This window comes from Stigmatopora argus, chromosome 3, assembly GCF_051989625.1.
Source record: "Stigmatopora argus isolate UIUO_Sarg chromosome 3, RoL_Sarg_1.0, whole genome shotgun sequence".
Taxonomy (NCBI): Eukaryota; Metazoa; Chordata; class Actinopteri; order Syngnathiformes; family Syngnathidae; genus Stigmatopora; species Stigmatopora argus.
Window position 1 is genome coordinate 18900618 of NC_135389.1, and position 27793 is coordinate 18928410.

At 40.7% G+C, this 27793-nt stretch overlaps 1 protein-coding gene across 1 annotated transcript in view; it reads right to left on the reverse strand.

Moving 5' to 3' along the window:
• The window catches only part of LOC144070844 (unconventional myosin-IXAa-like), a 70584-nt gene extending 43372 nt beyond the window's left edge, over positions 1-27212 (reverse strand). Inside the window, exons 1-2 of the mRNA XM_077595309.1 lie at positions 26866-27212; positions 11907-12856 (exon numbers count right to left, since the gene is read on the reverse strand). Coding sequence (XP_077451435.1) covers positions 11907-12785 — 879 coding nt within the window. The 5' untranslated portion in view covers positions 12786-12856; positions 26866-27212. The remainder of the gene's footprint in view (positions 1-11906; positions 12857-26865) is intronic.
• Between the last annotated feature and the right edge of the window lie 581 nt (positions 27213-27793).

A 27793-nucleotide genomic window follows, 5' to 3' on the forward strand; every position in this document is an offset into this window, starting at 1 on the left:
AAGTTGGCTGCTATTGACAGCGCTAGACTTCCAATCCATTTGAACTGAGAGGGCCGCCAGAACAGAATGAATCCCAAGTGTGGCTCATTTTCACTAGAATTAAATTTAAAAAAATATTTCAGTGGGAAACAATAAGTCTATGAATAACTACGTATTGTGCGGACTATAAGTTGGCTGCCATTGGGCGGATTTATAAGTCCCTTCTTGTTAGTTCAGGGACATCCCCGTGTCACTTCCTGTTCAGTGACCCGGAATCAACAGGAAGTGATCTATTTGCCACAAGATCAATAAGGTGTGACTCAGAAATAGCTACAAATCAATAGAAAGTGAGCAAAAAATGAACAGGAAATGCCAAAAAATGAAATTAACGCATTGACTACCACTCATTTGAAGTGGGAGGGATGGCAGTGAATGAACATGTGATTATATCATTTGAAAAAACATTTATGATCGTGATGAAATTTATGATGACTGCTTCTTTTAATGCATTCCAAGCCTTTTTAACTGCATTATAGCACGGATTGCTCTGTTTGCCGTCCAAATATGGGAATAGAAATTGGAATAGCAAAAAAAAATGTATCTTGTTGATTCTAGCAATTTGCTAGAAAGACTTTCCTTGACTTATTTAGCGCGAGTCAGAAGGTAAACCTCCTTTTTTTACAAGTCGATTTGCATTCCACAGTGAAAAAAAAAGAGCTCACAACGCGCCAATATGACTCACCCGGCCGGCGCTGTTGAAAGAATAATTGTATTTTGATTATTAGAAGGCAAGCTTGTAGCCTACTTAGGTTTGTAATGTATTCTGGAATCATATAAGTCCATTATTAACATGATGTCAAGAGAAAGTAGAACATATCCGGGAATGAAATGGAGCAAAATAGCCCACTGTGGCGCCGACTTGTGCCACTCATTCGATTTAATTGAAACCACCACGGCCGAGAAAAAAACACCTCGTCAGATGGAGCGACTGAGTAATTTGGCGTTATTATTTTTATGATCATTACACAACAAATTGGAACGATTAAATGACAAAACAAGGGTGAAAATAATTAAAATATTATTTCCAAAATAGCCACTTTTAAAGCAAGTGGTTGCCCAATCATTATAACATACACGTCCAATCCATTTCAACTGGAAGAGTGGCATCGAATGAAAGCGCATTGATTTGCTGCCAACCCTTCCATTTCAAATGGATTGGCAGCCAATCTATAAAAAAATAAAAATAAAATTAAAAAAACATCCTCTGGCCAAGCCCATTCAATTATTTATCACTCAAACACGTCCAAACCAGTAGAACTGGGAGGGTTGGCAGCGACTGAACGGACCTCGCCACCCTTTGTCCATTCCCTGCCATCCCTCCCACTTCAAATGAATTGGACATCAAGCAATTTAAATGACAGCCAATCAGTTTTAAAAAAATAAAAAATATTCTTCTGGCCAAACTGCACCATCCCACTAATTAGTTTACGTTCGTTCATTCCCTGCCAACCCTCCCGCTTCAAGCGGATTGGACGTCTAGCACCGTAAACGTCGGCAGGGCCTTCTTTTAAACGGGACGCCTTGGCACCGATTGGCGATTGCGGTTCACGCGATTCCGAACGCTCGAACCAACTAAACTGCTGACGAGCGTACGCCAGCCGACGTAAAACTTGACGGGCAGAGGCGGTGTGGGAAAATCCCGCGGCCGAGTGCTAATCCCCTCGGGGGATCCGACGTAAGTGTGTATGCTGTGTGATTCATTTGTGTGGGAGGAGTTTGTCGGCATGTTTGGACTCTAATTATATAGCAGACAGACATGAGACATAAGGGAGGGAACAGAAAAATAAATGGAAGGTTGTTCCTAAACATTACAGCTAGACTACAATCTGCTTTTGAGGTTTGGGATGCGTCTTTTGGGTAAAAAAAAACTAAACAAAAAAATAAAGAAAAGTTTTTTCCAGAAGTGTTGAAATGACATTAAAAAGGGGCGGGACCTAAAACGATTCCCTGAGGAACTCCGTTCACCTCTTGATGCATGAATTTACATTTGGACAAGTACATGTATGATTAAAAATAGTACTGATATTGACTTCCTGCGTATAGTCAGCTGGGATAGGCTCTAGCACCCTCGTGAGGAGAAGCGGAAAGGAAGATGAATGAATGCAAATAATTTTACAACAAAAATGCTAAAGGGGAACATTAGATGGAAAATTGAGGTCATTTAAAATTGAAGTCAGAAAAATAAACAAAAGTAAATTTAGACTTTTTTTCAAAATAAAAAAATATATTTTTAATAAAAAAAAAACAGAAAAAAGGAATTTGTTAATGTTTCTAATTTAAGTTGTATTTTTAAATTGAATGCAATTGATCATTAATATCTGTATGCACTCTATTTTTGCAATCAAATATGTTATTTGGATATAACAATGTGTCGATAAATACAGATAAATGTATTGATACTGCTTTAATCGACTTGCAAATGGCTAAACATACACGACTCGACTTCCCAGAAGGAGAACAATCAGCCATTTTCCTTCCTCCAATTGTGGCTTATTACGGCAATTGTTGGGAGGAAGCAAAAACACCGCGAACACTTTGTCAAAAAACATTTTTGTTTCAAGCGCCAAGCTTTGCTATAGCAAATAAAAGAAAGCTTTTAACTTGGCAGTTGTGTCCATCAGAGGCAACCACAGTCTGACCGTCTCGGCTTGTGGTTAAAAAAGTCAAACTGGACGGGGGAAAAAAACCTAACGTGACGAGCATTTCAAGGCTGTCAAGCAGCGGCGGGGTCATTAGGACGTCCCGTCAAGACGAAATCGTCCACCACACGGGGGATTCTGGCCCCCGCCGTGATCGGTTCTCAGCTGACGGCTCGTACGACACGTTTGCACGTCATAAAATGATATAGATGACAACTAAACAGGATCTCACTGTCGCTATGGCAACCCCCAAAAGACTGGGAAGTTGTATCTACCGTAGTTTCTGGCCTATAAGTCACTTTTTTAATTGTTTTTTTTTTCGCTTTCTATCTTTTGATTGTTTTTAGGTTAGTTATCTGAAAAACTTATGTCAACATATTTTTATCCTGCTGTTCTATCACTATTGTTATTTGGACATATTTTTTGTTATTGCTTTCTGATCAAATCAAAATTTCTTTGTATTTTTCCCTATTCATTTTGTATTTTTTGGCTGGTCCAATTTATAGTGCAAAAAATAAGGTTGTTTATAGAGAGTTTTTTAAATTAATATTTCAATAATTTCTAAATAATCACTTATCATGCTTTTCTACCTTCAAGGAACTCAAAGTACTTTGACACTATTTACTTTGTAGACAGGGTAAACATGTATTTGCATAATTTATAAATGACTGAAGGAATGAATGTGGGAGATGATCAAATTTAAATGTTTTTGGGAAGATGTTTGAAAAGCATGAGAAAAATAAATTTGTTTTAAAAATATGGGAAAAATAGTGAGTGTTTATCCTTAATTTTTATTTATTTATTTTTTTTTTTTTTTATTTATTTATTTTTAGTTATCTATTTATTTTATATTTTTTAGTTATGTATTTCTTTTGTATTTTTATTTATTTATTTAGAATTTTTTTGTTATTTATTTCTTTTGTATTTTTAATTATTTAATTATTGTGTTTTTATTTATTTAATTATTTAGTATTTTTATTTATTTAATTATTTTGTGTTTTTATTTATTTATTTATTGCTTTAGGGTCCAGCACCCCCAGCGAGCCTTGTGAGAGTAAGCGGAATGTATTTTTGTTGACATTCAAGCTATTTTTACCGTCATTTTAAAAATTAAGCTACTTAGTGCTGCCTCAATTTTACCCCTACTGGTTGTTCTGTGCTATTGCAGGTCAGTGGAGTCGAAACAGACCTTTTTTGCCATTTTTCTGAGTTAAAACAGAGCAGGGAGAAAAGGAGAGCCAAAAAAATGAGAATGTAAAGACTGAAATCACGAATGTCGTGCCAATGTTCCACCTCGACTGTCATCTTAGACGAAAGGAAATACTTGTGTCTTTATTAAACGGCTATTAAAAATCCCTCTTCCTATAGTTCCCATAATTCACCGTCACCCTTCCAACATGGCGAGCATCCGCGCGCTGAGACATAATTCCACGAGTCCTTCCATTTTGGCTTTTGTGCGCTGAGTTATGAACCCTGCGCCAGACTCTCCAACCAAGCTGCAGCTATTTGCTTTGGACGTGGACGAGGAGATTTTTTGGACACGACCACATGGCCAAACTGGAAAGTGGATTTAGCGGCCAAAATCCCAGTAAATCCACTGTGTTTATTTCGCAAATGCCGAGTATTTTTTTTTTTTTAAATAGTATTTGACCTGCTACGTATTCCGCAACACAAAACTTTTGCATCACTGGTTGCCATTGACGGTGGTGGCTGTCAAATTCATTCATGTCCAATTCAATCAAAACTGGGCAAATCAATTGACTTTTTTTAATATAAAAACAGTGCAGCAAATATATATCCAATATGTAGTTTGGATCAAGGGTGTCAGACTCTGGTTGGTTCGCGGGCCGCATTAACGTCAACTCGGTTTCATGTGGGCCGGACCATTTTAGATATAATATTTAGATTTTTTTTTTTATAAATGGATTAAAAGAACTGGATTAAAAGACCTGAATATTCAGTTTTTTATAGATCTAAAACAATGTTTATTTTAGATTTTTTATATATTTTTAGATTTTACAAAATGATTTTTGAACTAAAAACAGAAAAAAAATGGATTAAAAAATGACAATTATTGATTTGAAAGGGGGAAAATCAGGAAATGTAATATACATCTATACTCTTCATTTTAATTGGATTCGAAAACATAAAGTTGGCACTCATGATTTACTTTCCCGGGCCACACAAAATGATGCGGCGGGCCAGATTTGGCCCCCGGGCCGCCACTTTGACACATTTGGTTTAGACTATAAAAAATGAATCTGGTTTCAATCAGGATGGGCTGAAAAAATGGATTTTGGCCGCATGGGATGTCAATCACGGTCTACGGCACTGAGAGCGTTAAAGTCTTACTCTACCTCTGTTCTACCTAAGCGTTGTTATTTCCTTGAGAATTATTCACACAATGCCCAAGTAGGGGTGTGTGTGTGTGTGTGTGTGTGTGCATGTGCGTGTGCAAATGTTCTTGTTTCCGTGTCCTCGGGCCTTTGTGTGCACGCTGGCCTCATGATAATCACGCAAAATCCTCCTGCTGGAAAAGATAGGCAACTGTTTTGGCTTCTGTTTGAAATTCAAAGCGGCTTAATCTTCATATGTGCCACACACACACACACACACACATAAACACTGTTGTGGAGCAGCATGAAGTTAATCATTTAATAATTTAATCGCCTTATTTAAACCTTCCTCATTTTCCAGTCTATTTTAAATGTACATTTCCATTTGAAAATGTACGATGGCCAAGAGGTGTTAGGCCAACTGGCTAGTGATAACGGCTTACTTAAAAAATAAATAATACCTACACATTTGACTATGATGAAGCCTACCACCCAAATTTCACAAAAATCCAACAAAAAACCACAAACTAAACTCAACAACAATCCGCACCACCCAAATTTAATGAAAAAAACGAACTCTAACACTATCAATGAGTCAGAAATAGCACTTCCAGGGGGCGCCACTGAGCACCGCCAGCCTGTTAACAGCATCAAAATGAGCCCTGTGCTATCCTCCCAATGCTACAAGCCTGCGCCCACGAGATGAAAGCACTTCATTTTTTAATTTCGCACATCCTTCCACTATCATCTCCCCCTAGAGGGCCAGAAAAAAAAAGAGAAGAGCAAGAACATGAGAGAACGGCATAATCCTCAAAGGCAAGCGAGGACAACTCAATGGAGACATTTTCCCCAACCCAGTGCCCTACTTTTGCCTACGCAAGATGGCGAGGAGGTGGCTAATGGCGACTCAAGAAACACCTACACCGCACTGGCGTTTTCCTCACGGCCACCTTGTAAACTAGGGGTGTGCAAACTCTTTTTTCCACCCCCCAAAAAAATGCTAAATGGCACAATGTCACTTTAAGTGAATCGCCAAAGTGGAATACTATTGGTTGTCTTTTAGCAAAAAATAAGAACTATTCCTTCATTGTCTGTATCAGTTATCCTCACAAGGGTCGCGGAGGGTGCCGGTGACTATCCCAGCCAAGTATGGGCAGCAGGCCCCGAATTGGTGGGCAGCCAATCACAGGCACACTCCTACCTATGGATAATTTAGTGTACAATTAGCTTCACATTCATGTTTTTTGGAGTGTGGGAAGAAACCAGAGTACCCGGAAAAAACCCACGCAAGCCCAAGGAAGAAACTCCACACAGGAAGGATCGAACCCTGGATCTCAGAACTGAGGCCAACGTGTTAACCACTTCCCCATCGGGCCGCCGTATAAGGAATATACACAATATATGTCGCTATATCGTCTCTCTACACATGTTGCAGCACTGTTTGTGTTCAAATCGGATTAAAATATAATGAGCGGCGTGTCTCAATTTTTTATGTTTGCAAAAAAATATTCATATATATTACTTGTTATAAGTATGAAGGTTTAATGACATTTGTGCTCATTTACAAGTCCTATTTTTCCAATCCTCGTGTTTCTTGCAGCTGTCGTGAAACTGCGGCTAGCATTGCGCTCGAGGCACTTTTTTTTTTTAAAAAGCCAGAAAGTCACAAACAAATGGCCGTCTTAAAAGAAGTCAACAAAGGCTTGGTTTCCAAGCCGCGGGGTTTGACGTTGGATCGGGCGACGCGCGGCGTTCTGGAGGCCGCTTGGGTATATTGAGTTAGCGCAATTAGCCCAGATGGCCTCTTTGGAGCTAACGTTGCTAATCGCATCCGTGTCGTGTTCAGACGCTTTTATTGAATAAGGCCCATTTGGACCATCGAAGTATTACGACAAATTTAAAAATATGTCAAGATGTCTTTTTAAAACGGCTCAAATCAATAATGATTCAAACTATTTTTTATTCCTCCATTAACAATATTTCTGACACATTTATCCCCCTTAAAATCAGAAACATTCCAATAAAACATGAAAAAATCACTTATTTAGACGCAGTTCATTTCAATCACAATAAAATTATTTTCAATGATCTTATCAAGACAAATTTCAGGACATTTCTTTAAATCATTATCCATGGAAAAGTTTTATAGTTTGAATAAAAAGTAGAATATAATTGATCAGTTGTTTCTTCCAAACGATTGAAGCTTTTTTCCTGATTTATTTCCTGTCATTTGTTGCTTAGATTAGGTGATTTTTCACTTTTTATTTGCAAAATGTGACTTCAAATTAGTGTTTAAAGCGGAGTTGGCTGCGCAAATGACGGCGTGTAACATAAAACATGAAATAAGTCCTTGGGGGAGGACGACGCAAAGATGAAAGCTTATTTTTTTCCTTCTTTGCTCACAAGATCTGAGCACAATTCCAGGACTTCCAGCTGTGTTTTGCAACAAGCGTCACATTTTGGAACCTTTTTTTGGGGGGGGGGCTTTTTTTTACGACCCGTGTACGGTTACCGGGCGGCTTTGGAACAATAGCGACCGTGTTAGATGTTCCAGGAAATGCGCTTTTAGCTTTAAAGGTGGACTGGAGGGAAATGGAACAGTTGTTAAAAAAAATTAAAAGGGAAAAAAAACTGCCACATACCGTATTTTCACGACTATACGGCGCATCGTATTTTTAGCCGCAGTGTCAATAACGAATGCTATTTCTGTATTTTACACACACAAAGGACGCACCGTTTTTATAGACGCAGCCAGGCAGGGCAAAACATACACCAGCTTAAACATACACGCTACACCCACACGCTAAAAACACGTTTTTAAAAAGGCAACAGAGGCAAAACTGAGTTCGTTTGTACTTCATTTAGCCATTTTACAATGTACTCATGTCATCATCACCCACAAATCCATCAAAGTTGCTTCGTAAAGCTGTGTTGATGCCGATCGCCAGGCCACAATCCATTCGCAAATAGTAGCTAGCTAGTAGCGAGCGTCCATGCTTCGTAAAGCTGTGTTGAACCCGATTGCCAGGCCACAATCCATTGGGTATATTGACAAAAGAACTATATATCCCAGCAGTCACTGCGCAGTACTTTTTCTACGGGAAAAATAGTAGAGTCGGGGGCTGCTTGCCGTTGTTGTAGAGGATGGTCTACCCTATCGACTGATTTATTTTATCGTGATAACAATTTTAATATTGGTCCATATATAAAGCGCACTGGATTATAAGGCGCCCTGTCTATTTTGGAGAAAATTTAAGACTTTTATGTGCGCCTTATAGTCGTGAAAAGACGTCTAATAATAAGTCTTTTTCAATGTCAACTTGCGACATTATTGTTTTTTTTACGGCCCTGAGAGCGTTTTGACTTTTTGGGGATTGAGTGATGTGTCCCCTGTTTAGCATCTTTGGACTTAATCCTCTTACAAGAGCAAAATGAATTCTATTCATCAATCTGACCTCACAACATAGAGAAAAGAATAAGGACCTTATCAGTCTCAAAATGGGGAAATTCCATTTTAGGCAGAACAAAAACAGTCAAATCATTGAGTAGGATGAACGCAAGCGTGACTGATGAAAAGTACACGGCCCTGGAAAATATTAGGAACCCCCCCCCCCAAAATCTACACCAGAATTAAAATCTTATCTGACATCCGCAGCGTTAAATATGAGAAATCCAGAGTCCGACGCGTTCAACTCTACACTCGCGTCGGCACCAAACCCTGCGAGAATCTAAAAATTTGGAAGCGTGTGCGGGCCAACGAGGCGAGTCCACTGCTGCAGCTGTCCGCAGACAAAACTGCAAAATGTCCTCGGCTCGCTCCCGAGAAAGGAGAGCAGGAATGCGCCCGAGAAGGACAGAATGTGAGGACCGTAATCCGGCAAACAGATGTTTGGGAGATCACGGAAGAATGCCGGCTTGCCCGGAGGACACGGATTTACCGGCGTGGAAGCGCTAACGGCAACTCGCCAGGCCTAGTGCATCGGTGGGAGCTAGCTAGCTAGCTAACATCTGACAGAGTGGTCAGATCTCCCCAAAAAAAGTATAAGAGTATAAATGGCACCATTTGCTAGCTGAGAGAAGACAATGTTCCTTTGGTAAAAGCAGATGGAAAGACACAAAAGGGACGGAGGGTGGCTGCAAAAGTGCTTTGCTTTTGTTTCAGTTGAGCGGGTTCACCTCTGCGGTACTGTAACTGTACACCCGGGCTCCAGATTGACAGTTTTAAAGCGAGGGCCTGTCTTGCATCCCTGGCTATTTGGGGCCAGCTACAACACCTTCCCAAGCCCAAGCACACTAAAGGCACCAAGTCTTTTAAAAGAGACATTTAAGAGAGGAGGGCCCAGGCACTACCTGGAACCATCCATCAGCCACAGGAGACAGGTCGCGTCCCTCGGGGGGGGGGGGGGGGGGCCCGGGACATCTGGATGGAAAGCATCTGGTTTGGTCTAGTTGGTCTTCAAAACAAGACCGCAAACAGATTGTCCTTCTGGAGCCAATGCCCATTGGTGGAGAACCAGGAAGTGTCTCCAAAACAATTACGTGTCCTCATAAATTCCCGCTATTATCAAGTGCTCGGGTTACAATGTCCTCGACCTACGACGTTTGGACTTTACGACGCCCGTCCCTTGTCCTCCATTTAGACCCCAGAATTGTAGCTTCTGCTTGGCGAGTTTTTGTCTGTGTTTATGAGGTGGGGTTGGTTAAGTATCTTTTTTGCCCTCTTTGTTTACATGTTAGCCCTGAAGACGAATGCTAGGAAGCTAAAATTTCTAGCTTTAGCAAAAAGAATAGCAACGACCATGGAAACCAAGCTTAATAACATAAAAAGAATAGAGAGAGCACTTTAAATTTTCACGCAAAATGTCATTCTGTGGTCATGCAGACCTTTCGTCAAACAATTTCTGGTTCAGGTAACAAAAAAATAAGCACAATAATGTAACTAATACACACACGTATGTAAAAGGGTACACGGTCGATTGGTCGCCGGTCTTTTAGTCGCCCTAAATACAAACTGCAAATTACTATTTAGTCATACTTAATGCCCTATTAATTATTAGGCTAAAGAAAAGCTCCACATTTCCCGGACTTTTATTGTTTTTTGTTGGAGAACTTGTTAAGACCCTGACTGAACTGACGTAGCATCTTAAAGGGACAACGTATGTACATACAAACTCTTCTACACTCACACGTCCACTCAGTGAAACTGCTCATGGCCATTGTTGGCTTTTATTGATGCGTAGACCGTGTTGTTTTACCTTGTTTTGTCGCCGGTCTTTTGGTCGTCGGTCTTTTGGTCGCCGGTCTTTTGGTCGCCCGTTGCCGCGGTCGGGGCGACCAAAAGACCGCGACCAAAAGACCGGCGACCAAAAGACCGGAGACTGGCGACCAATCGACCACACACGATGTAAAAGACGGCCATGTTGAACAACGTTTTGTGTTTCTATAGATTTTTCTTTGGATCATGATTTAGCCAATTTATATATCGTGTTGGAACATTATTATTCACTGCCGATAGCCCGAGTTCAAATGCATCAGTCTTTCGTTTATCGTCAAATTTGCGCTTTCGATCGCTAACATTTTCGCCAATTTTCTGCCCGGAACCGCCGAAGCACAGCTGCGCTCGTCATCTGCGTTTTCCAGATGACGAAGCCAACAAACGGCCCGCGAGTTAAAATCCACAGCTGCATTTGGACAAGACATCCGCGTGCATCCTGACAGGATGTCGCATACCGGACCACTCGGCAATCGCCACGGGGAATTTAGAAGAAAAAAAAAATGGAAAAATTGTCCCGAGTTTACTAGGTCACTCACATCTGTCCATCTGCGAATGCCACAAATCTAAGTCATTTAGAGGCAAACATTCCCCAATGAAATTCCATAATCCATCATCCATTATTGATTTTGTAATCCAGGGCGGATTAGGCAACATTTTATGAGATTTTATTTTTTTTCCATCAATACAGAGATGGAGCAAAGTGGGTTTTCTAGGTCACGTCACACATCGCCGCTACGTATACGCGTATCCTACGTGCTAAATATAGAACGCGGGATGTTTCTAATCGGTTTCATGCTTTTCACTCATGAGCTCAGTCAGGCAATCCGAGGCCAAAAGAATAACCCCAAGCCTTCTCTTTGGATTTTAACGGGGCTTTTGTCACTTCCGCGTCTAATTTGGAGCATACGAGAGGGAAGCGGCTGCGTGCTAAGGATTGCTGGGATACCCAGACTAAAGCAAGTTACGATATTTTTCTGATGAGGTTAAAGAATATACACATATGGTCTTTTAATGTTCAACTATTCATGGTTCAAAACATTTACTGTTGACAGTGGATGTTTTTATCTTAAATGTGGGCGTAGCTGTTTATATAAAAAAAAGAGGATTATGTTATTTTTATCTGTCATTTTATGACATTGGTGGAGCGTGTTTTGGGGTCGTAAGGTTTTTTGGGGTTTGATTTTATTCTATTCTCATTTTCCTCAATTTTATGACATTTGTGTGGTGTGGTTTATAGTCAAGTGCGGTTCATGTGTCATTTTTCTTGGGTTTTATTCAAGTTGGGTGATGCAATTTATTTGGGTACTTCAAATGTTATGAAATTTGGGCAGTGGTGTCTAAGTAAGTGTGTGTAGTTTTTTTTAATAATTTTATTTGGGTAGTGGCTCTTCTGAAGTGGGCTTTTGCGCTTATAAAAATAAACTATTGGTTTTATAATATGGGTGGTGCCATTTTTTTTTCCTTCTCCTTAAGGAGTTTGAAATTGGAGTGGTGCGACTTATAATCGGGTGCGCTCAATGTTCCCCGGCAATCAACTGAACACCTTGAATTGCTTATCCAAAGACAAAAAAACTAAATCATATGCCACACTCGGCGGGTAAAGACTTGGTGTCTTACCTCCAGCACGGGCCCCGCCCCCAGGATGATCTGCTCCACGCCGCTGGCGAAGCCCTTCTGGCTGAGCGCGGTCAGGTGGTGAATGAGAAAGTTGGTGCTCTGCGTCTTCCCGGAGCCGCTCTCCCCCGAGATGACGATGCACTGGTTGCGCCGGCGCTGCAGCATGGCGTGGTAGGCCACGTCGGCCACGGCGTAGATGTGCGGCTCCAGCTTGCCCAGCGCGTGGTTGTCGTACAGTTTGACGTACTTGGGGTTGTAGATGGGCAGGAACTGGAAGGGGTTGACCACGATGAGGATGCTCCCCACGTAAGTGTAGATCTTCTCCTGGCGGAAACGCGCCCGCAGGCTCTCCAGGAGGGCACGCTCGGTCAGCTCGGGCAGGGCGCACAGGTCGGTGGGGGGGTCGCTGCCCGCCGGCTGCGGGAGGAAGCCCCGCTCCACCATGCGGCGCCGCTCCTCCGTCACCCGCAGCCACATCTGCAGGCTGCCGCCGTAGTGGATGGAGCCGTCCAGGTTCTTCTCCCGCAGCAGGAAGCGGTAGTCGTCGCCGCTGCCCAGGCCGGCGCGGTTCTCCAGGGCGCTCCGGGGCCACAGCATCATGCGCTGCACGGGGCAGTCGCCCGGGTTGAGGATCCACTCCTCGCCGCCGAACTCCTTGACCTCGGCCAGCACGTAGCATTTGGTGCGGTCCAGACGCAGCCGCTGGATGAGGCGCTCGATGGCCTCGGCCGCCGAGGTGTTCTTGCGGGCGCCCACCGGGCAGTAGATGGTGCCCTCGGCCAGGGGGCCAGGGTACACGCGTAGGTTGAACTCCTGGTCCTCCAGGCGCCGCCGCTCGGCGCTGCTGGCGTGGCTGCAGCCGCCATCTTGGTAGCTCATGGTGGTGCAGCCGCTCCCATTAGCACAGCGCTCTCTCCGGGCCCGCCGGGGTCGACTCAGGACATGCCAGCCTGGGTGAGGAAAAAAAAAAAAGACCGCCGTCAAATGGACGCCGGGACGGGACATGTACGATAACATCAGCCAGAATTGGAAGTTTTATGAACGCTCATATTGACATGAGCGATAAAGACACGTGTCAAAGTGGCGGCCCGGGGGCCAAATCTGGCCCGCCGCATCATTTTGTGTGGCCCGGGAAAGTAAATCATGAGTGCCGACTTTCTGTTTTAGGATCAAATTAAAATGAAGAGTATAGATGTATATTACATTTCCTGATTTTTCCCCCTTTTAAATCAATCATTGTAATTTTTTAATCAATTTGTTTTTAGTTCAAAAATCATTTTGTAAAATCTAAAAATATATTTTAAAAAAGCTAAAATAAACATTGTTTTAGATCTATAAAAAACTGAATATTCAGGGATTTTAATCCAGTTCTTTTAATCCATTTATATGGAGTATAGATGTATATTACATTTCCTGATTTCCCCCCTTTTAAATCAATAATTGTAATTGTTTAATCCATTTTTTATGTGTTTTTAGGTCAAAAATCAATCTTGCAAAATCTAAAAAAAATATAAAAATATTTTCTGTTTTCCACTTTAATATGGAACATAATAAAAAATGGTTTCCTTTTGAAATGAAAACCAATTATTAAATAAATGATTTTCTCTTACTAAGAAAAAAAGCTCAAATAATCTATAAAAAAAATAATATTTAGGGCTTTTAATGAAGTTCCTTTAATCCATTTATATTAAAAAAATCTAAATATTATATCTAAAATGGTCCAGCCCACATGAAACCGAGTTGACGTTAACGCGGCCCGCGAACCAACCCGAGTCTGACACCCTTGGATAAAGATGTTAGCTTAACTAGGAGGGAAAACTGGAAAAAGCAGCCTCGTGAACTAGTGTCCTCTGCTAGCATAAGTGATTAGCAAATTAGATAAGCTAATGTGGTATAATAGCACTGTCTGTGTACTTAATACAAGTAGCAGGCTTGATACCACATTAAACAAAAGATGTAATAACATTACAGTATCAGCAATGGGAGTTTAAAAAAAAAATTGAATTGGCGCAACCCGAATTCAGGTTTAATCGAGGGGGAACTTCCCTGCTGGAAGCAACAAGATAGACAAAACATGTGACCAAAGGAGAACAAGAAGATACTTTATGTATGAGCAACGTATCCCGGCTATATAAGCACATAGCGCGAGTGTTTGTGCGCCCGTGTGTGATCATGTGACAGGCCAGAAGCCAAGTGCTAAGATTAACAGCAGCCACCGCCCGCACAAAAGTGGCTCTAATGAGCGAAACAATGGACTAATTCACCGCTCACTTCCTGGTCTATAGTGGACACCGATAGCCGGCTCGCATTCATTCAATCGCTCACACAAAGGTTAATTGATGCCGACGAGGACAGTGGCTAATCACAAGACAATAAACTGTGCGGGTTACAACATCCAAAAGGGAAAAGCTAGCGACATCATTTAATGGACTTCAGATTTAAAATGACTTTCACACAGCCCAAAAAAATCATGTCACTTTTTAAATTTCCAGTTCCGAAATTCTGAAAACTTCCTCTTTCCTACTTGGTTGTTGCTTTCACTGCACTATTATTCAAAATAAAATTGAAGTGAAATGTACAGTGGTTTTGAGTTGAATTAATGAAGTGACCACAACTACAGCAACGTCAATGCTAGCTATGTTAGCAAATATAGATCGTTTTGCATTGTGAGTTAGCGTTAGGCTAGCCAAATTTTAGTCAAGTGGTTTGTTTGGATATATTTGTGGTTCATTTTAATTTCGGGTGTGGTTTTAAAAGTTAACTTCAAATGAATGTGATTATAAAGAACATAGTGAGTAATTTGCATCGTTTCTGGTGAATATATATTTCGCACCTTCTGCTTTTTGGCTAGTTTGTTGCACTTAGCAATGATTCCTCACATTTTTCCAACTTTCTATGCGTTAGCATGAAGCTAGCAGAAAAAATAATCAACATATAATTTTGTTAAGTTTTAAATGAGCAATTTTAAGTGTACACTTTGTATATATTTTTTTAGATTTGTTTCGGATTTGCTGTTTCTTGGATGTGAACGAGTTAAGCTAATGCTAACTTTTAAATAGATGTCCACTGCAGTGATCCATGTCACTTAAAGGGCTAAAAACCAGCATCCATGTCCAAAATTCCACCGCCAACCGTAGCGGAAGCGCGCAGTGGCAAACAAAGACGTCGACTGTGACCGAGCAGACGACGGACGAGGCTGGAGTCCAAAAAAAGATAGACGGGGCAAGTGAAAGCCACAACAAGTAGCACTTTATTCCCAACCAAAAGGAAGAAAATGGAAGACTAACAAGATGACCTAAGAAACCAACAAGCGTTTCATTCAGTTCAAATGCCAGCCTTGGAAAATGTTTAAATATCATTATTGAGTGAATCAATATGATAGAATAATCCATTAAAAAAATGTGTAGCATTGTTTACAGGGAATTTTTGGAGAGGAAGCCATTAAAAAAAATGCAGAAGCCCTTTATGGGAAAAAAATAGGATATTACAGATTAACGATCGCTAAAGCTAAATCCCGACGTCGAGTAATGGTTTATTTTTTAGGAAACGGGGTCGGGGGTCTTAAACGATTCTTAGTGAGACGATCATGCTTTTTCTTTTTTTAATATTGTAATGATGCTTTGCAACTTAACATGTAATATTCATATTTTTTGTCCAATTTTTGGGTATGCCATTTTTTTTTACAAAAAAAATCCATATTTGCAACTTAACATGTAATATTCATGTTTTTGCCAATTTTTTGGGTATGCCAATTTTTTTAACAAAAAAATCCATATTTGCAACTTGACATGTAATATTCATATTTTTGTCAAATTTTTGGGTATGCCAATTTTTTAAACAAAAAAATCCATATTTGCAACTTAACATGTAATATTCATATTTTTGTCAAATTTTTGGGTATGCCAATTTTTTTAACCAAAAAAATCCATATTTGCAACTTAACATGTAATATTCATATTTTTGTCAAATTTTTGGGTATGCCAATTTTTGTAACAAAAAAATCCATATAAATTTCAAACAAAGATCTAAACATAATGACATTGCGAATCACCCTACTTTATTCTCCAGTTCACTTCATTTAAAAAAAAGATCTGAAAAAGTCACCAAATCAAGTCACATTGAACTCCCCTGCCATTTTTTCGCAAAATTGCACCAAAAAAATTGAACAATCCTTTCCAGCTCCTCCCAGTTAAAATGAACAAAACATGCTTCCCCGTCAATGGCAGGCCATTTAATCTGGAATCAGTTTTTTTTTCCTTTTCACACCGCAAGTTTGATTTCTAAACAAACCAGTTCCGGTCGAAATGATTGTCATTCTTTTTCTACCCGCCTTCATTCTTTCTGACTTTCTCACCAGTGTAACAGCAATAAACACCAAACCTCAGAATTCCTCAACACACAAACACACACACACACGTATGTAAACATACACGCAGCGGACTACAAATCTTTTGACACAGGAAGCGCGTTTCCCTGCCTGGGCCCAAACTTGGACTGGTAGAAGAATTTACAGTTAGCTCATTTTAGCTAACATGACAAGGCTAGACATCCGTGGAGAAATTACAACCAAAAACAGACCGAGCAAACGCGAGCAGGGTGACGGAGCGCGGTTGTTTCTCGATATTTACCATCATGCATAGGCGGCTCGCATGCTAATTTCCCCGCTCGCGAATGGCGTCGCATTTTAGGATGACATCAGCCTCGTGAAAATGGCTGGTATTGATTTAAGAGCGCCGTGCATCCGGCTCAACGGGCCGCCAAGGGGGCATCTGTTCCCATGGTTACCGCTCCGCCCTTGATTTAAATCAATTTGAGGCAGCGTTCCTTTAAGAGCGACGCGAACATGAGGGGAATTGCTAAGATTTCGTTTAAGTCATTTGATTATGGAAACCTAGCTTTTGGATGGAATGGAAAGGATAACTTTATTGTCTTTGTACAAGTGCAAGGAAATAGCAGTTATAACATCACGGTGGTCTACATTGGGGGGATACGGGGCAGGCTGCCTGCCAAGTCGCCATTTGCACATTTTTACGTTTATTCTTCTATTTATTTTATGAATTGTATGAGAGTTAACTTTGTTTAGATTAAATTTGATTAGATTTCAACAAGAGTACAAATCTGAACTTCACGGATAGGTTAACGAAGATATGTTACATAGCAATTTTGATTCAAAATTGGATTTCTAGGAATCAAGTGTCCTCTTAGTAGTCACTTTCACTTCCTGCGCAGGTTACTTGAAGTGACCCAAGGTTTCACTTCTCCATCATTTGAGTCAATTCGAAAGACTTTTTCGAAAGTCAAGCCCCGGTGACGAGTGGTTAGCGCATCAGCCTCACAATTCTGAGGTCGAGAGTTCAATCCCCGGTGGGTGCCGACATTCCTAAGTGGCTTTCGCTAGTTCGGTCCACCGGTTTCCTCCCACATCCCAAAACATGCATGCTAAGCTAATTGTAGGCTAGATTGTCCTTAGCTACGAGTGTGAATGATTGTCTGTCTCTATGTGTCCTACGATTGGCTGACCACCAAATCAGGGTGTCCCTCTTGGTTAGGCTCCAGCACCCCCTGCGACCCTTGTTCGGAAAATGAATGTCTATAGAGTCAGCATTTAAATCGTTGGGTTATTCGGATATATTGTCACTACAATAGTGGTTAAAGTTCTCGTATTTATTGATTTTTTTATATTAACCCGCGTATTAACAACCAAAATGTGTTATGGCGACAGGCCTATCGCTTACTTCTCATTTTTTGAGCTCCCTCACATCTCAGACCGCTTGGCCAATCCTCATCCTCATCTCGGTCACCATAGCAACAGACTCCCTCGTCCTTTTTTTCTCCGGAAAACAAGGCGGGAGATTTTGGAACTCCTCCCGACGCCGGGAGAAGAATCGGAAGGGAAGGGGTGCCGAATTACAACGGCTACAATACCGCGCAAGACGTTTGCGTTTGAATGTTTTGATGAGGCCACGTGGTGGAAAAATATTTCTATGACTGGATTGTTAGCATCGGCGCGTGAGTGCGTTTTTGTGACGGAGGCAGGAAAGAGTATCAATGACGTGGATTAGGTGCACCCAATTTAGTTCTGAGAATGCGTCCATTAGGACACGCGTGAGCCTCGGGGCATGTTTGAAAGGACGTCGTGTCATTTCCGTGATGGACGGGCATCTGTTTGTAAACTTGGCACCAATTAACATGACTTCTCATTCATAAATGATGAGCTTAAAATGTGGCGCCGAGTGATCAAGTGTCGTTAAGGGTCAACGTAGATTTTTTTACAGTAGAATTTTTAGGCGGAATTTTTTAGAGTACAATTTTTGAGAGTACAATTTTTGAGAGTACAATTTTTGAGAGTACAATTTTTGAGAGTACAATTTTTGAGAGTACAATTTTTGAGAGTACAATTTTTGAGAGTACAATTTTTGAGAGTACAATTTTTGAGAGTACAATTTTTGAGAGTACAATTTTTGAGAGTACAATTTTTGAGAGTACAATTTTTGAGAGTACAATTTTTGAGAGTACAATTTTTGAGAGTACAATTTTTGAGAGTACAATTTTTGAGAGTACAATTTTTGAGAGTACAATTTTTGAGAGTACAATTTTTGAGAGTACAATTTTTGAGAGTACAATTTTTGAGAGTACAATTTTTGAGAGTACAATTTTTGAGAGTACAATTTTTTTAGAGTACAATTTTTTAGAGTACAATTTTTTAGAGTACAATTTTTTAGAGTACAATTTTTTAGAGTACAATTTTTTAGAGTACAATTTTTTAGAGTACAATTTTTTAGAGTACAATTGTTCAGAGTACAATTTTTTTAGAGTACAATTTTTTTAGAGTACAGTTTTTTTAGGGCTAAATTTTTAGGCAGAATATTTTTTATTATCATTAATCATAACAAGTTAGCATAGCTCATTCTAATGTCCATTTTCAGCAATGTTTATTATCCCATTCCAAATGAATTGGACATCTATAGCGCCATCAACAGCAGCCAATGAGAGCTCCAGATTTATTTATTTTTAACTTTCGTTGTATTCTGGTCTAAAATGAAATTTCCCGAATACGGGATGAATAAAGTTATCTAATCTAATCTAAAAATGTTTTCGCTGCCAACCTCCCACTCCAAATGGATCGGATGTCTACGACTGATAAACTCATTTAAAATGTTTTCATTTAGGGAAGCCCTGAAAAAGTTCATTTCAAAAATACAAATAATTTCTGCCCATTTTACTAAAAGCCTGATTTCCGGGAAGCCATGATTAAGATGTCATCATAACCACACATAAAAAAACAGGCACCTGTCCTTTATGTGGCACAAAGACACACAAACACTCATTGGTGTCCTGCAGACAAAAGACCTACAAAGAGCGCGCAAGACGTGTGCAGATGCCGCCGCCCTTCCCCCCCGCCTTCTTCCAGCCACCAAATCCACTTAGCGGCCACTATTGGTGTATTTGTATGTTCGCGTATGGCCATTCCATCCCCAAAAAAGCAGCTGCTCTCCAACTGAACAGAGCACGTCGTCATCACCCTTAAAAAAATAAGCTCCTGTACCTTTAAGAACCTTCACCCCCCCCTAAAATGGAATAAAAACAATTGAAATAATAAAATCTACATTACCTCGATTCATCTTTAATATTATCGCGATGACAATTATTATTAATGCCGAAGAACATTGGAATTGAGTGTGATGAGACGGTGTCCTAAAGGAAGGATTAAACGGGGAATTAAACACGTGTACTTGCGCTTCTGCATTCATTTGAATTCATTAAGACCACTTTGATCACCTTGACCACAAATACGCACCATGACAACAGCGGGCACTCCGAGCCAATCGCTCCTTTGCTTTCGTTGGGGCCGGCCAATCAGAGCGCTACGTTCAGCGCCTTCTTGATCAAGGCACTAAAAGGTGTACATTGCACCAAATGATTTGGAAATGGCTCCGGGGTTACAACACGAAGGCGGGTGTTCATTTTGAAATGTTTCAACGCCATTAACGACGATAGGTGTCCAATCCGATTGGATTGGGAGCGATCATTCGCCGTTTTGGTTGCCTTTTCAGTAGTAATAAAGCTAAGGGTGCGTTCAGGGGCGGAGTTCAAGGGGGGTGCCAAGGGCGCGGGCCCCAGTTTTGGGGGCTTTAAAGAAGTTATAAGACTAACAAAACATCATGTTCAGAGCGATAATTGTGCTAAAATATCTTAGTCGGCACTAAAATCTATACATTAGCAGGGCTTCAGTAATCCTTCACTACCTAAGACGTATTAAAAAATCTAATGATGTTCAACTGCTCACAACTAAAGTGCAAAAAAGGAGTAAAAACATTATTTGGGGGATGAACGATGAGAATTTACAGTCCCCAAAATACACAATCTTTACTATTTCCTCACTGAGTGAGCACTGAGTTTCCATCAAAATCAAGCCAAATAGCCAAGGCACCACAAGTTGGTCAATAGAACATTGACAACATAATTTAGCCCGAATCCAAAAGCCACAGTTGAAATCCTCTGGAGCAGAAAATAGACATTTAAGGGCAGAGCCGCAGAGACAAACAAGACGCGTCAGCGCCGAGGCCAGAAATGACGCCGCTAATTGCGAGAAGGCGAAGAAAGATTCTCTGGCGACCCGCTTTTTCAGGCCTGTCAAACTGAGCCGCACAATTAGCTTAGCGCTAGCTACTGTCGCACTGACAGGGAAGCTCGTATGTACATCTATGTGTATGTATGTATGTATGTATGTATGTATGTATGTATGTATGTATGTATGTATGTATGTATGTATGTATGTATGTATGTATGTATGTATGTATGTATGTATGTATGTATGTATGTATGTATGTATGTATGTATGTATGTATGTATGTATGTATATATACGTGCTTATATATGTGTGTATGTATATATATATATATATTTTCCTCCAGCAACACGTTTATTTATTTATATATTTATTCATGTATTTAATTATTGTATTTGTCCAAAATGCCTTTCCTATTTCTGCATCCTCACCCTCTTGCTACTGTGACAACGAAATTTCCCGAATACGGGATGAATAAAGTTATCCAATCCAATCCAATGCGCTGAAGTGTGCCGAATTGATTGGACCTTGAATGCCGTCAATGGCGGCCCAATCCCTTTAAAGTATTTTGAATTGAATTTCAATTCATGCATAAATGTCATGCTCCTACCACATCATTGTTGTTTAATTCTACAATGCCAATAAAAACCCACAAATATTTGTACAGACGCCATACCAAATTCCATTTTCCATACTACCCCGACGTTAAAACATGGCCTGTACGTTAAAAAAGTTTTATAAGGCGTACGTGTTATTCCAATTTATAGGATTTCCTATGGGGAAAATGTTGTTTCCAAAAGCAACAACGTTGAACGTGCGCTAAACTGCTTCCAGTCCAACTAAAAAGTGGAACTTTGCACACGGATGCCAATAAATGTGATTTAATTGCGAGTGTCAGTAGACCCAAAGATGTTGATCATCTGACTGCCGCCACTCAGGCGCTACAAAGCTTTTTATTGTCCCCAGACACTCGGCTTTAATCGGCAACCGTGGCGTTATTTTCCCATATCGCGTTGCGCTGTTTTTAGATAGCCAATGTATAGAGCACAACCGCGAAAGCTGTCAAAAAGGACCAAAACGCGGGTGTCCAAACCAAACCCAAATCTGAATTTGCTGCATTCTTTGGTTTTTTTTTGTCCAGAAGGAAAGTTTTGACAAAGAAAGCCACAACTTGGGGGAAAGATGACAAATCCAGCGCGTGTAAAGTGCATTGTGGGAAACACTAATTGCATGTAAAAGGAAGTGGAAACAATGTTGTAGCGTGTTTAGTTTGAGAACATGAAAGAGGAAAAGAAGAAGGGAACCTGACGCTGAACGAAAGCGACATTTTTTTGTTATTTTTTTCTTTTCCGTCGGACAATGACGGATGCTATTTAAGATGGCTCCGCCCCCCTGCCATTGTGCGGCTCTATAAATACACTTGCTGAGAGATACATAACATAACAGGCAGACACGGTATGTGAAGCGTTGACTTCATCCTGGGGCTGGCTTACACCAGTGGTGTCAAACGTACAGCACGCGGGGGTGCTCTGCCCAACTTTGTAGCTCATTCATACTGTACACACACAATTACAGTGGTACCTCAACATATGATCTTAATCCGTTCCGGAACTGAGATCGTATGTCGAGCTTTTCGTAACTTGCGCAGACGTTTCCCATTGAAATGAACTAAAAACAAATTAATTCGTTCCAACCCTCTGAAAAAACACAAAAAACAGGATATTAGATTGGAAAAAAATGTTCTATTTCTTCTAATTCGCCATCTATTAACAAAGTAACACATAACTAGTGGTTTAATATTAGAGGCAGGCAGGAGGCGAGGTGTTCGGGGGGTATTTATCCATGGCAACAACGCACTCGTAAACGAACAAACAAATTTAAATTAACTTGGATTAATATATACAGACACACTCAAACATACGTTTAATGTAACTTTACATAAAACTGAATACTAATTTAGTTTTAATCTTTTTTATTAGTTATTAGTTAGTTGTTTGCCACGCCTCCACCCTCACGTTGGCTATCGATGGCCTGTTTGCTGTTGTATTCCCTTCAAAATATTCCGAAAACGATGCACACAAATGTCCTCACAATAGGATAACGCACGACCACTTGCTAATGAGAAGTAGTCTCGAATGAGCGATCGCGGGCGCTAACAGGCTAAGGAAGGAATAACAGCCTACTCACGTATTGATTGTGGGTAATGAAGTTTTATTCTGAGAAAGGGTTCCATTGGCAATCGGTGTTGTGTGCACAAGTATACTTCATTACCCAGAAAGCCCTCTTTTTGCCCGCGCATGCGCGTTGTGCGTTTTCTGGTCGATGCGTAGAAGAAACTAGTGTGAACAAATCGTTCAGAGCTCGTAGATATCTGTTATACACGAAAGAGATGCGGCAAAAAAAGACAGTGCGCTACAATGATAAACAGCCTCATGTCATGGCCACCTGGCTTGGTCGCATCTCGAAATTTTGACCGTATCTAGGGCGAATTATTCGATCGAAATTTTCATCGTACCTCAAGCATGTCGTAGGTAGAGCTGATAATGTAAATGCTTTATTTTTGGACATGGACGCTGTAAAACTAGAATTTGGTGATTTCTGTGATTGGGTGCGCGCACTATCGCAATTTGTTGATCCGCCCCCTGCCGTCAATGCGAGCCAATGAGCTAACAAGGTATCTTAAAAGACCCCAAAATCAACATTAAGTAACCTGGAAATGGCCAAAAATCAACAGAAAGTGACCTACACACAAACTAGTCAATCCAAATCAATAGGAAATGAGCCGAAATTTACAGGAAGTGACCTATAAGTACCCTAAAATGACAAGGAAGTGACAAAAAAATGGACTTACTGCCCGCCATTGACAACAATAGAGGTCCAAATCACTTAAACTGGCTTTGGATGCTCATCTTTCAGTATCATTGATATTAACAACGTTCATTCACCCCTCCCAGTCAAAATGGATTGGACGTCTAGCACCGTCAATAGTTGACGACGTGAAAACGCGACAGACTCGTCTTTGCGGGGGCTGTTGGGCTCCGGTTTTCTCTTGAGAAACCCCTCGCTGCGCCGTCATCTTTGCTGACGTTAACGTTTCATTGAGCTCGTTACGTAAGTAGCGCCGCCTCCGAGAAGCCCGTTGAGCGCATTTTTCTGACAGCTGCAGCTGGGCCGCAAATGGATTCAGTCGCACAGCAGCAGTGGAGGCACGCGCCCCGGCATCTACGTTAAAATCCCTCCCGGGACGGCGCCACTCGCACCAACATTCATCTTGAATCATTCACACCGGATTAAAGATGACACATAATGGAATAAAATTGAATTTTGTACTCCAATCTGACCACATTTGATGGTTATTCCATCCAAAACGGGGTTAGGGAGCACCCACTTTTTCAGCTATTCTGGTTGTGACATCACAACTAAGACTGATGATTATTTCTAGCTGGAAAATGTTGACAATCAGGATTTGTTTTTATCTGATTTTAAGTTTTCTTCCATTAAAAAAATAGCATTGCTGTTTGCTTATCCTTAGTTTTTTGGTATTTAAAAAAAGCCAGACGAATAATAACTACACAATATTAATAATAGAATATTTACAAACAGATTTGGAAAATGTTTCGGGTCGATAATGTCTCTAAGTGACTCATCAAGTCGCCCAACATTAGTCAATGACTTTGTGACCTATTTATTGAGGCAGCCCCAACATCAAGACGCCATTTTTCTTTTCCTAAACTACATAAACAAACAAAATCAAAAAGTCATTCACGATTCATGAGCGCTTTGCTATCCACCAGATGAATGCGGCCTCTTCTGGGACGGGAAAATAAACAGTCAAAGGCTTGCATTGACTCAACGCCGATTCACCTTCGTGGCCGCCATCTTGTTTCCTTTAACAGTGTTAAGTTTTAAAGAGTGCGTTTCTCACTCACTGGCTGCCATTACCATGCTCGACGTCCAATCCATTTGAAGTGGGAGGGTGGCAGCAGCAAATGAATGTCAATTTTCAGCAATGTTTGTTAAAAATGAATTAGGCCACTCTTACACATTCATTTCAAAATGTAAAAAGTGTCCAAATCCTCATTTAGAATTTTATAATAGCAATTTTCTAATATATTTTTAGTAATAAAAAAAAGACAATGGGGGGATAAACTGTAAATATCCTATAATATAGATACATGTTTTTATTTTATTTTTCAAGGGGAGGAAACAGTAAATAACTTATTTTAAATATTACATTTTCAAATTTTATTCAAGCAAAAAACTTGAATTCGAAGCACATGATTTTTGGGCCAAACAAACCTCACCTGGACCTAATTTATAACTTTTTTTTCAGTAAATAAAAAATTAAATATTGTATTTTTTACTTTTTTGCAATATGTTGTTTCTTTTTTATTGAAAAGGGGATAAAGATGCAAGTCTTTTTTTAAAGTTTATTCATTTTTATATATTACATTTTTAAAAAAGAAGGGGCAGTAGCTTGTTTTTTCAACAACAACTAAAAATTCCAATTTTATTCAAGCAAGAAACAAAACGTCAAAGCCCATGATTTACTTTTGCGGGCCACAAAAAAAGACGTGACTGGCCAAGAGTTTGACACCGGTGATTTAAAAGAGTTTGTAAAAATATTTGAAACATTTTTGCGGAATATTCCAATCTGACCCAGTCTGTCTGTCGAGCATAAATTGATTTTAAGACAACCGAGACAGAAGTATGTGATTATTAAGTCAAATCAAGTCATCCTGCTACACCAAAAGAGACATGGTGGACATATTTTACTCAAAAAAAGGCGAGGGGAACGAGGGTGGGTTTTTTTTCCTCCAAATTTCAATCTCCTTTGGCCACCTCGCACATGCTCGGTCAGATCTCAGACCCGAGGGGGGAGCGTCTGGACAAGACTGCCAGTTCCAACTTGTCGGTGAACTCGCTCAAGTGTCACAATGCGAGCCGACCGACAGGAAACGACTCGGCGAGCCAAAACATCACAACATATCGTATGGAAAGTCAGCAGATTCCCCCCCCCATTCAAATTGGATTGGACGTCAAGCACCGTGAATGGTCTTGAAAGATGAGCATTCGGTCAGTCATTCCAGTTTAAAATCAATGCGATGAATAAAGCCAACACATGTTTGTAAACTAGGTCGCTCAGATTTTATGCTAGCGTGTGACGTTTTCACCACGTAACCAATCAACTCAATTCCAATTCAGGCATGAAATCGGGCAAAAAAATGAAAATAAGAGCAACAATGGACACTTTTAAAATCATAACGTGCATTGAAAAATCTGATGATTTGAAATTGGAATAAATTGAGTTTTAACAAATTGAGTTTTAACGCATTGGCTATGTGCCCAAATGCATTTAGACTGGGAGGGCTGGTCAAAATGATTGGATGTTAAGCACCTTCAATGGTTTTGACACAGTTGGTGTTCCCAGTTTAAATTCAATGGAAATGGCAGGCAACAAATTCATTAAAGACAACACATTTTTGAAGGCTACGTCGCTCAAATTTTAAGCTAACGTGAACACTAGTGTGGAATATAACCCTTTATTAAAGTGAATTCCGTTTCTTGTTGCCATTGACGTTAGACATTAGGCATCTCGCACCATCAACGGCATGGAAACATAAGAATTCAAAACCAGTGATCCCAGTTTCAATTCATCATCAATGACAGGTGTTTACTTAATTGAAGCTAGCTTAACTTTAAGATAGCTAACACGAAGTGTGGCCTTTTTCGTGCGGTTTTGGGAGGAATTCCCTCGATAAATGGACATTGACTACTTCATTGACAATACAATTCTGAGAAAAAAACGCCAGAAATAGTTTGAGACTAGTGACGACAGAATAAAATGTAGAAATTACCGAAGGCAGGGCAGCGAATGACTTGCATTTAGTGCGTGGTGTCACCGTTAAAAAATGGAAGGTGTGCGGCTTCTTTTTTATTTTAAACGTCACAAAACTGACAGACAAACCTCGCAAAAGCATCATTCAGAACAGGGAGTGGGGGAATATTTTCTTTTCTTTTTTAAGGCTCTATTAAGCTGCTATTTTTTTGTCCAGCTGCAAATGAGACTGAAACATGCCCCCCTTCTGCCCTTCCCTCCCACGAGGAAGGACTGCGACAATATGTTTGCATGAAATCATTGCTCAGAGCCATAAAAAAATTTGAAAAAATGCACATAAAAACGTTATGTAAGAAAACAGCGTGACATCCATGCTGCGACAAGGAAGGACGGAGGGCACATATGCCATCATGCCGTTTCAATAACGGATACATTGGGAATTGGGCAAGATGACAACGACCAAAATGACGTCTACGCGCAAACAAAATGGAACATGAATGACTAAAATAAGAGGGAAAATGAGTAATAAGAGGGTCTCGGTCTGCTCTTACCTCCTCCTCCACCGCCTGCGACCCACCGCCGCCACCGCCACCGCCTCCAGTCCGCCCGGGTGACGAGGAAGAGCGGCCAACCGCCACCGAGTCAGCCGGAGCCCGGTGCGGTGCGTCCGGACACTCGAGGAACAATCCACCGCTCCGATAACTCGACCATGGAGGATCCAATTGGGGTTCAGAAAGAAAAAAAAACGCTCCTGCGTGTCTTTGGGGCTTCTGCTGCGAGGATTTTTCTTGCGGTCACGTCACGTCGCGCTGCTGTTCATCGAGGCGTTCTCCGCCACCACCACCGCCGACGCCGAGCTGAGAGTGTGGCCGCGCAGCGCGTCCACGCGTGGGATGCAATGGGGAAGAGAAGGGGGGGTTGAATGTGGTGTGGAGGACACTCCTACTAACAGGACAACAAATCATATTTCAGTCGAGATGGACATTTTCCCTGATCAAAGTAAATTAGAAATAGGAATCCAATTCATTTGGGATTTCAAAGGGATTTATGAACTCGTGAGCTGCCGTTGACATCCATAGGCGTCCAATTTAGTCAAATGGATAAGCCTGACTTGGGAAAATGTCAGGTGAATTGGACGTCTAGAGCCGTCATTGGCGTGAAAGGAGTTAAAAGATGCTGTTTTAGTGGTTTTGATCACGGCTAACCGTCCCGGTCAAAGTGGATTGGACGTCTGGTGCTGTCATGGAAGCCAGTATGTTGGAATCAGCGAGAGACCATTTGGAAAGAAAGACAATTCAAAAATGGAATTTAAGGAATATTTGAATTTCACATTCTAGCCATTAAGACAGTTACAAACAAAAGCAATTGAAATAGAAAATAGAAAGACTCAGATAAATTTGTAAAGTAAAAATCCTAAATAAAATGTTACAAATCAAGCAAAGCTTTAAAGATATTGGGAGGCATTAATCGTATTTTTTT